At 36.8% G+C, this 11354-nt stretch overlaps 2 protein-coding genes across 12 annotated transcripts; one reads left to right on the plus strand and one right to left on the minus strand.

Annotated features, from left to right (window-relative positions):
- LOC109830009 (histone-lysine N-methyltransferase family member SUVH9-like) lies at positions 258-5512 on the minus strand. 11 transcript variants are annotated; one of them, XM_020397155.1, is made up of 5 exons: positions 3946-5512; positions 3252-3304; positions 3013-3112; positions 2443-2492; positions 258-2299 (listed from the first exon to the last, which is right to left on the minus strand). In XM_020397155.1, exon 1 carries the CDS (start codon positions 5477-5479, stop codon positions 4142-4144), a length of 1338 nt encoding a protein of 445 aa, XP_020252744.1. In that variant the 5' UTR covers positions 5480-5512; the 3' UTR covers positions 258-2299; positions 2443-2492; positions 3013-3112; positions 3252-3304; positions 3946-4141. The 11 variants fall into 11 exon arrangements, with proteins under 11 accessions (XP_020252744.1, XP_020252743.1, XP_020252737.1 ...); XM_020397154.1 differs by having other exon boundaries at positions 3013-3133; XM_020397148.1 differs by having other exon boundaries at positions 3013-3304.
- On the plus strand, positions 6686-7803 carry LOC109829363. The gene has a single exon (XM_020396490.1). The coding sequence runs from the start codon at positions 6688-6690 to the stop codon at positions 7786-7788; it is 1101 nt and encodes a 366-aa protein (XP_020252079.1). The 5' UTR covers positions 6686-6687; the 3' UTR covers positions 7789-7803.

The following is an 11354-nucleotide window of genomic DNA, read 5'->3' on the forward strand; positions in this document are numbered from 1 at the left end:
GTTGAGCTTCAGTAGAGAAATTCAAATAAAACCATCTAGAATTACCTTGGATATTACATTTAAACATACCATGATGAAAATTCAAACAATATGATAAGAATTCGGACAAGCACACCAAGAAATATCAAACTAAATTGATTCCATCAATTGTCCCAACTTGTATTATCAGTCCAACTTTATTCATCAAGGAATATGTATGCGCACCTGTTACTTGCAAGAATACTATTTCAATTGTTTCATCGACCTATTTCGAAAAATAAATATTCAACTCATAATGAGCAATCCTTCCGATAAAGACTGGATAGTCAAGTAACCAGATACATATCAACGGTAACCAGGAATAGAACAAACCGTGAACCTAGTCAATTGGAAAGAATGAATAAACAATACCAAAAACAATGCTGAAGCCAGTCGAAGAAATCAGAATTTTAAAATCAGGTCATATAACTAAATGGATCAACAGAGTTACCATACAACAAACAATTGAAGTGAGTAGGCTATAACTTTGCATTGCCTCTTCCTTGAACTCTTGACTCTTCTCATCAGTTTTGACCTTTAAGTATTTGCTAGGGCAGATGACAAAGAGAGGAAACAGAGTGAGAAAATGAAGATTACAAGTAATTTTAAGTAAGAAGTTTGAGATAGGGTCCTCACCACAGGAGTTTAAGGGGCTTACCAAAGCTTTCCATGTGCACAAGAAATTTAGACATGAACAAGCGCAATCCTTCATCACATAACTATGGAGGGAATGAATGAACTTAACTGCAAAAGAATCGTTCCCAACTCGCACATAAAAATTGTAACTGTAGCTTCAATTGCATCTATAACTACACATAAAATTTGCAAAAACCAGCTATAATTGCAACTGTCTGTTTCGCTGCAACTGCAAACTTTCTGCAGTTGCAAAATAAATTGGAAAAATGAATTATAATCAAATAGACTGTAGGTCCTCGCAATAGACTTCAGTTTGCAATTAGACTGCCAAAAAGGCTACAAGTCTAGTGAGATAAATAGTTACAATTGCATATACAATTGTCTCAAAAAATGGCAACTGGAGCAATTAGCTAGAGAAACTGCTACACAGTCTGAATTCAGTAAACAGCTCCAATCAAGTGTCAGTCTATATATGAATACATTATTTTGCTCTTGTTTATTAGAAGGTTAATGATTCCTATTAAATTTAGCACATGAAGTAAATCTTGTGCTTATTTGAACAAAAATAATCTGATCTTGTTAACCTTGAAGATTTTTTCTGATAAATGCTCTACAGAAAATAACTCGAAAATTTTTCTCAAAAAAAAAAGAAAAAGAAAAAGAAAACAATTTGATTCTAAACCTAATTGAGTGACCAATACTTTTGATAACACCATCATTTATTTTCTCACATAACAAGAGAACGCCAAGAAAATAGCGTATCTGTAAGATATATCTTTCCCATGCTATTTTTCAGCTGATTAAAGATATCACTATGGTACATTCTAATTATTAAATAAATTCTTTTTTTACTTTTCTGAATAATTGTGTTTGTGTGTGTTCAAGGTCTTTTCTCATGGTTTAATTAAATGTTAGTACAATTCACTACTTAAAATACCATTCAGTTATATACTTCTCAATGATACTCATTTAGTATTTTGATTTTTTTTCTTCCACATGTTTTTCTTCCACAGTTGAAGGCAGAATCGATGATCTCAGCTTTTGAAAATTGGTCAGCAACTTGTAGTGTGGAGATGTGATCAATTCACATATTATTTTTAACACTTTAAAGAATTTGTAATACTTTAGATCAAGTGTCTTTTGCTTGTGAATTCAAAGTTCCTAATGAGTTTAAAACATATGATGGATTTCCAATAATTTATGGCTGAACTTCTCGACTTGTATCATTTCTTCACGTTTCTGTTTCTATTAACTCTACAGTATTCCAAAACTTCCAAGCTTCTGTGGAGAGATGTCAATCAATATGAATCAGCTTCACATCCTAGAATCCTCGTTTCACTTTAAACCCAGAATGAGCTATATGATAAAGATTTAAACTGAGCCTGGATAAAATCAACTGAAAACTATGTATATATTGTTTTGTACATATCAAAGTAAGAGTGCATACTGCAATACCACAATAATTCCCTGAATTGGATCTCAGTCTAAGAAACAGAGTAACAATGCTTCGAATAGGAAAAAGAAGATACCTAGCTTGCAGAAAATAATGAGAGAATTTTCACTTACAGGATATAAGCAAAATAATGTCATGGAGGGTATCACAGAAAAGTTCAGATGAGTAAACAACCCCTCCTCGAGATAACATCTAGTTTTAAAGCACAAGTTAACAACCAGAGTTAATAACATGATAGATTTAACCATGATAATGCATTCACTAAAACAAACAAGCAGGTCAGTATAAAATCATATGAATAAAAAGGGGAAAAGGGAGCAATCTTAATCAGATACCTGAAATTGCAAGTATATCTCACACCATATCTATGCTAGTAAGTAGTAACCTTTGGCATCAGAAACAACATGCAAACAAGCCGACAATAACACATAAGACACAGAGAAAAGCTTATAATATGATCAAGTTTGTCCAAATGCACAATAAACTGCATTACAGAAAGTGCGTGTGTGCAAAAAACTTGGATGCAGATAGTTTAAGTGAAAATATGCCAAGCACAAAAACCCAAGAAAAAGAGATACAGTGTGAATATTTCTTTATAAACATCAATAAATAATTTTAGCAACATCTTGCATGACACCATTGATGGGCAATTAGAAAAGATCAAACTGTTCTGGTTATTCTCGGCAGAATATATGAAAGAGTAAAATAGTACAAATTAGAGGAAATCAAACGGATTAAATATAATGTCATTGAAATATCCCCGTAACCACATTCACTCTTCCATTATAAGTTCAACAGAAGTTTCACACCAGGGATGCAAAGTACAAACAAAACACAATCTATTCCAAAGTGTTACTACTTAATTCACCAACTAAAGCCAAATTACCTCCTGCATCTGTACTTACAAGATAATGCAATATTGTTTTTCAGGGATCTGGTGTTGATCAAGGTGTGAAGTATTGGCTGAGATCGATATGTACTGTGTTGTATCAGAATTTAAGCATTCTGATTCGATCCACCTGAAATCTGTTGATATCAGAGATATCAACTAACAACAACTAATTTTGAAGTTCTGATATTTGAAATACACAACATTGAAAAATAAATAAATACCAAAATTAACAGCACAATAGGAGAACATTACTACTTATTTCACCAAGTAAACCAGATCCCTCTTGCATCTATATCTACAAGGTCCTGCAAAATTATTTTGCAGGGAATGAGTGAGCAACTATCAGTTCTCAAACTTTTTGAACTCAGATCTAAAGTATTAGAAGGTACAAATATGCATCCATCGTGCCATATCAAAACTTAAGCATTTTGATCTGATCCAGCCAAAACTTGACTAATTTTGAGGAGATTTGAGGATTAAACTACAAAGATATGATTTAAAATGATATTAGAGAACAATAACAAAAGAATCAATGAATAGAAATCTTTTGATCAAATTGACTTATTAAATATACTGATAATCGCATTGTCATCAGAACCATCGAAACTCACAATACCGACACCAGTCAAGGCAAAGGAACCACAATTTATACCAAGATTCCAAACTTTGTTATGTAAAATTACATCTTAAGTACAAATAGATGTTTATATGCTCTAGTACTACAAGGAAGGATCATTATTGCATTTAGGAAGTCAATTGAATTTTCCTTCTCAATCAATGAAAGATTCCATCTTGCGCTAATTTGGATGATGTATTGAATAGAATGACTATATGAAAAAATAGAAATGAAGATATATGATATATGAACGATTAACAACAAAACATCGTGATATAGAAAGTTAGAAACCACATATAATGTAATTTACAATAAGATTTGGAACAGTACCAGTTGAGACATTATCCAAACAAAATGTCACTGGTGACCATGCCATCAAGGCCTTCCAAAAATTGACGATTTACAAAGGATTAACAAAATTATTAGTAGAACCTTCTTCTTCAACCAAAAACAGTTAACAAAAGTACCCACATGATTCCTTCCAAAAACATGTGCAATTATGGGTCATCTTGTCTACCCTACAGGCCTACACATCTCCAAACCCATAATCAAGGCTGAGCTCCCTCATAGGAGGAATATTCTCCATTGCAAATATCATCAAACGAGGATATGCAACATTGTAGTGATCAACCAATACAAACTGCACAAAACAATTCGGGGAACTACGATGGCTCATGTAACAAGCAACATTCCTTGCTCTCAACACATCTATAAAATATCCCACATAAGGCAAAGAAGGAAACTTTGGTTTTTCATAATCCGATTTAACCATAGATAAGTCTCCCCATTCTTCCCATCTTCTTGGAAGCCGGTTAGGATCTACCAAAATGAGACCATTCCTCGCTTCGAGTTCCAATTGTTCCATTGCAAACAAACTCCCACTAAACTCGCAGACAAATTCCCCAGCGAGGATAATATCTAGTGATCTTACTGCCCATCTCCCCTCACTTGACCTAAAAATTTCTAACTGATGCCTCAACCCCTTTTGGCTAACTCTATTCACACAACTTGGGGGGCATCCACAATATCTCCCACATTCATATACCAAAGGCTTCCCTTTCAAAAGTCTTCCATACAAATCATATGCAAACTCCCCTCCATTCCTGTTAACGCACACACAACCAACTGAACAAACTGATTGACATTTACAACCCCTGCCCCCAGGTTTCCTTACAAAAGAAGCAAACTCGGGAGAAACTAAATACTCACACAACAAAGGATCACAATTACTATCGACATCATTGAACACCGCCACCGGTTCTTTCTCCTTCCCCTGTGAGATATCAAGACTCAAATACCCATTTGGCCTAACACCCAATGCATTCTTCTTCAACTCCTCAGCAAGCTTGATTGCTGAGCTCCCCATCACTTCCTGTCCCTCGATCCTAACGAGCTTAAACTTAAAAACAACAAACCCCGACTTCCCTATCTCACTCAAACACTCCACAACCCTATACAATCCATCATAAACATAAACCCTCTTCGTTGGACTCCTCTCACAGTCCAACCCTCGAATAACCCTAATCTCAATCCCATAATTACAACTCCTCTCCAATGCAAGATTCCCGTCTTTAAGCTCCTGACCGACACTCTGTTTTCTAGCATTCTTCCCTTGCCTACCTCCATGGCCAGTATAAAAAATTACCTCGCCTCGGTCCTCATCATCCTCATACCCACCGGAAAAGACAATGCTGGTGGCGATCGGTTCTCCAGCGGCGACGTAATCGATGCCCGCTTGTAAGTGGCCATGGAGGCCGAGGACGCAGAGCTCCATCCGGAAGAAGAAGACGTCGCCAATGCGGGTCCCGGGGATGAACCCGACGGTGCGGCGGTCTCGATTAAGCCATAGGCCGGCGTCGGCCATGAGAAGTGCGCCGTCAAGATCGGTCTTGTTCTCTTCCGTCGCGATTGGGGATTGTGAGTGCTGTTGTCTGGATTCAGGTGGATTAGGATCGATCGTATAGATTCGGGCTCGGGCGGGTGAAGGATCGCCTCGAGGTCTTGGTCGGGGGTTATGGAGGAGATTCGCTGGAGGCGAGGAGCGGGGTTGGGGTTTGCGTTTCTTGAAATGGCGGAACGATGGAGAGCTAGTTAGTTTTAAGGGTTAGGTTTTGGAAGGTGAGGGAGAGGGGGGGAGGGGGGGCGGCGGGTGCTCGTCCGGAGAGGTTTTGAGGAGGAAATGGAGGGAGAGGATTGGGATGGGGAGGTGGGGTTAGGGTTTTGGGAATTGGGTTGAGGAGTGTGGGCCTCCACTTTCGGTGGAGGGGCGGGAAGCTTGAAGAGTGGCGTTCTCCATGGCCGAGACCCCCCCAGGGCGGCGGCGGCGGCGGCGGCGGCGGCGACGGCAGCGAGGAATGAGAGAGTGTTTTCCTCAGTTTGGAGGTCACGTGAGCTGAACAAAATCTATGATGGGAATCTATACAAAAGGCGTTTTCCACGTGTTTCACCTATCCTTTTCAAAGGCTTTTTTTATAATACCCAACGTACTTATATTTTTGTATTAGTCCCTCAACTTATTGATATTGCCTCTCCAAATTGTTGAGTTATTTAAAATTAGCCCGTCTAATATATGAAATCACTATTCCGTTCCCAAATCATCAAAAGTTATTTAAAATTAATCCCTCAACTAGCTAACACTGCTCTTGATTGAAGGGACTAATTTAAAACAACTTATAGATATAATTGAGCGGCGATAAGTATTTTTGTTTTATTCTAGAATCCACTGTAAAATCCACTGCGAGAGATGAGAGTATTTTCGATTAACGCTAAAAATCGAAGGGAACAGGAGTTAAAAAAGCTTGGTTATTAAAATTGAGAATGAGATTTACGCAGTTGCAGTTGGATATTTGATTTGTCCGGCTGAAAGCAATTTTCCCCAAATCAACCATTTTGCAAACTTTCAAGGAAGTTCCAAGTTTATAACTCTACTTGCGGATATCAACACGTCCATACAAATGTTTCCAATTTAGGTGAGCCTCCTAAATAACCTCCTGAACGTAGCTTTTCTTCATTTGCACAACCTCACACACTTAACATCATAATTCTAAAAATTAAAAGAAAAAGAAAATCATCATGAACGACCCCCTCCTTGATTCTCCCTCTCAACAAGCACCACCAGCTCTCGAGCTTAACACGATCAAAGACATCCTCGTCCGATCCTTCTCCGTCTTCGGTCACAAACTCTGTCCGTTGCTCACCTGCGCAACTTTTCTCCTCATTTTCCGGTTGATCCTCACAACGACAACCTCCACAATCATCGACACAATCAATACAAATTCCTCAATCCAATCCTTTATCTCTTCGTTCTTCGATAACCCACAATCAAAGGCAATCAATGTTTGCTTCAGTGACCATTGCAGAGATGTGCCTCAAATAGTCTACATTCTCGTCATTGCACTTTGCATAAAGCTCTTCCTCCTCATTGCCTACCTTATTGCATACCAGATGGTCATTGGCACTGCATTCTTCGCAGTCTCTGAATACTACGTCGGGCAAGTTGATAGGTTGGAATGCTCAACCCCGAAAACAATCTTTTCGGGTGTAAGGATTGGAGCTTTTCGCCTGAAGAAATTCCTATTTTTATTATGGTTTCTTAGGCAATCATTGATCCTTTTACTTTGCCACATTGTACTTGGAGATGGGACACTCAACAAGTCTGATATGGTAAGTTTCGCTACTGAGGCAATGTTAATGTCATACACATACACGGCGCCGATACCTATTGTGTCGACTACAACCGATAAGTTGGCGACTATTCGGATAGCCTGGGGGTTCTTGGAATCTGTACTTCTGCCCTACATCCTCTTTGTACCTTCTGTCTTGGTGATGGGGAATGTAGGGTTAGGATTTGCGGTAAGAGAAGGGAGTAGCCTTGGACATGTTGTGTCGTCGCGAGATCTGGTGATCAAGATTCATGAGACGATTGTTTGTGGTGCGATAGGGGCGAACGTTTGGTTCTATGTTCTCGGGACGATGTTTGCAAAGGTTTTTATGGCGATAGCGGAAGTTTACTTTTTGGTTATGTACATTGTGCTGTTTTTATCGGCAAAAATGAAGGAACGAGAGGAAGGTGATCAAGAAGGAAGACGGTTTGGTCATGTTGATCTTCAGATGTTTGTCGATTGTTGGGATGTAAAACATGTTCTTCAGAGAATAAGAGCAGGTGGGAGGTGACAAATAGACCCATGTATTGCGTAACTATATATTAAAAGTTTTTTTTTTTATAGTATTGTCATAAATATTAAGAGATTCGTTTTGGTTTTCTTTTCTTTTTTTTGTGGAGGAAGCAAGTAAATAGGGCTAATTGTGTAGAGAGTCTAGAGACCCTACTCAAGTAGGTCAATTGGTGCGGATATACCCCATTGTTACAGATAGACTGATCTGAGTGATAATCTGTTGTTGCAGATAGACCTCCTGAAAAGGGTCAAAAATCTTCACTCAATGGGTCTATCTGCAACAATAGAACTATAAGAGTAGTAAGTGTAGGGTCCTGTTTTGCTTATGTATACCAAGTGTAGGATCGTGACCCTTAAGAATAGAGTGCGCTCTTATAAAAATCTGCGGAAGCTTTACACTTAAACACTAGAGGGTGAGTTTGCAAAGTAGATTATAAATTACAAAGAAAGAATGACAATATCAGAAAATGAACATCACAAACACAAGCATGTATACTGGTTCCACCTCCCCGGTGTACATCCAGTCCCCAAGCAAATCCCATTTGAGATTTCCACTATGATTTTGAAACCTTACAAAATCAAAAGCAAACCTGATCAATTTGCAAGACCATGCAAATTGCAACACCAATTGACAAGACCATGCCAATTGCCACCCAATCTTTAAACCAAGAGATCAACCCTCTCAAACCCGAGAGAAATCCTTTTTGAAGCAAGAACACAATTGATCCTATAAGCCTTGAATGTGTAGTGAAGTGTTGCAGTGGCTTAGGATTCTTTTAACTCTCTGAATATTGCCTATACAATCTCTAAGAATGATTAAAACCAAGGCAATATCAGAAACTCTCTTTTTCTAAACACTTAGCATGAAAATCTGGAAAATTAGAGAGTGAATATGCATAAAATGTTTGATCTTGCAAGTGCAAAACTTGGTTGTTGTTTTCTGATGTTTAAACCTCTTTATAGCCTCTGAAATGACATAATTTTAAACCCAATTAACGTCCACAAAATGGCTATAAACAGTCACTTATTTAAAACCTGAAATCTGGAAAAACTGCATCTGTAGTCGACTACAAGTCATAGTAGTCGACTACACTGAGTCTAAACAGACTCTGTGAAGTCAGAAAATTACTTAGTAGTCGACTACAAGGCATAGTAGTCGACTACACTGTAAACTCAGATTCTGGAATTTTTCTTTTTAGTATTTTGACTATAACTTTCTCATCCGATATCGGAATGAGGTGATTTAAGATTTGTTGGAAAGCTCTTGAAGAGACCTACAACTTTGGTCTTTTGAGTTTTTCCAGATTCTAATTGCTAAGGGGTGTAAATGAAATGTTTTAAGACTCACTCAATATTTATAAACTCTAATGGCTAACATAGGGGATTTCTATTGTTAACCAACACACTAAGCATGTGTTAGTGTGTTCTAACACTATGTGTGTGCATGTGTGTGAGTGATCAAGGCTTGTACAAATTTCTAAGCAAAGAAAATATAAAATTACATTTTGACAATAAAGTATATTTTCTTCTTTGCGTCATTTTGCCTTGAACTCATCTATGTCTTGAGTATCTCTTTGAAAATAATTGTTGATATAGCTCTGATACTGCAAAACAAATGTTAACACATAATACACACAATATATAATATTTGTTATCATCAAAATAAACTAATCTTGGGGTCAAGGTTCCTAACAGTAAGATCACTCTGGCGATAGTACGAGGTCTACCCACAATTCACCCATGTAAATATGTAAGTCGCGATAGTGTTGAACAATGAAAGAGTCAGACTATTAACTTGTGTATATGCACGGGCAGCGAAGGATGTCTATCCACTAATTGCAGATTCTATAAAAATGAAGAAATCTGAAATAATAGAATGGTAAAAAAAATTTAGGGGAAAAATAATTGCTTTAATCAAATATCTTGTAGATAAAGATGGAGCTATGAGGGGGAGGCGGCAGAGGAAATGCAATTACTGGATAACTTACATACAGTCATATCAGAACCCCCTCTACGCGAACTGTCGCCTTCTATCCCCTGAACGACACATATCGCCGCTCCTCTATATATGGGGCATTCGTAGAAAAATTGTCACGACCCCAATTTCCGAACCTAAAAGGGAATATTGGAGCCGGACTAAACCTGTGAAAAATCCTCAAAAAATATACATTCATTAAAAGACCATCAAAATAATCTCTTCATTGAACTAAAACCAACAATAAATATTCTCTATAATCCCAAAAGTCAACATTAATCTCATTAACTTAATATAAACAAATATTCCTCAACTTGAAATAAAACTTGACCTAAAGGAAAGAATCTCATTATTACAAAACTCTCAATTTATCAACTAAACATCAAAGAATTTATTTAACCTTGACCTAGAAGACAATAACAATCTCGAATTATATTTCTTGCTCCGTTCTAAGAATTTGAAAAATCATCAACTCCACCTAATCTCGAGTCTCTGAAAAGAATGAAAACAACACAAATAGTTCACAGCTCAATAAGTGGATAAATTCATACATTAAACACTGATTTTGTAGAACTAAAATAAATTGACTTGATAAGCAAAATACTAAAATAGTAAAAAAAATTATAATGCAATGTTTTTAAAATATATACATGAAATGGAAATAAGCAGATCACGTCTAAATGCGGTCAACACTTTGATACTCCGGTTGACTTGGCAAACCCACTATTATATAGCCTGTGGTCGGGACGGTGAGACTCAAACTTGGGCTCTTAGCGCTAAAATAAAAACCTCATAGAGGCACATTGAATCTTGTTTAGATGACTTACTTATCCCCAACATATACTGGTATATTGACCTGAGATGCATATGCTTTAAGAAAATTAAATAAAGTTCGTAAAACTAAATATGTTATACAAAAATATCAAAGGCTAACCAATATTGAAATCAATCAACCACATATGCATCTCAACCTACTACTATATGAAAAGACATAATAATTAACAAAGAAAATAAGCATAGACTTATACCAAAGATCCATGTGCGTCACATCTGAATCAAAATTTAACATGCGAGTAAATCACACAAAGGGATATAATCCATCAAAAATAAATTTTTATATAATTAATATAATTTTATATAAAAAATACGTAGTGCACAATGCATGAATTCACCACTTACAACAAATCAAAGATAATCCAACTACCCCTCACAACACTTCCTCGGAGTTACGTCAAAACCCTAAATAAAACATACAAAATAATCATCAATACAACATCCCACTAATAATGATACATAACACATATCAAATCATTTAATACGACTATAGTATAACAACAACCTAGTACCCCAATTGTTACAGCTCTAGCATGAAAAAGTACCCCAATTGTTACAGCTCTAGCATGAAAAAGAAATAAATTTTTTTAAACAACTAGGTCGGATCATGACTAATCCACACAAACAGACAAAAAGAGCAATTAAGATTGCTCCATCTATGACATTGTCTATGCATCCTGATGATATTAATTTGTGATGCCAAGATGGGGATTAGATAGAGGTAATACCTTGATTTTTTTTTTGTCCATTTCTCC

The sequence above is a fragment of the Asparagus officinalis genome, chromosome 2, assembly GCF_001876935.1.
Source record: "Asparagus officinalis chromosome 2, Aspof.V1, whole genome shotgun sequence".
Classification (NCBI taxonomy): Eukaryota; Viridiplantae; Streptophyta; class Magnoliopsida; order Asparagales; family Asparagaceae; genus Asparagus; species Asparagus officinalis.

Excerpts from the sequence above, each read along its gene's own strand:
- LOC109830009 (XM_020397155.1), bottom strand. The coding sequence starts at position 5,479 with ATGGCCGACGCCGGCCTATGGCTTAATCGAGACCGCCGCACCGTCGGG.
- LOC109829363 (XM_020396490.1), top strand. The coding sequence starts at position 6,688 with ATGAACGACCCCCTCCTTGATTCTCCCTCTCAACAAGCACCACCAGCT.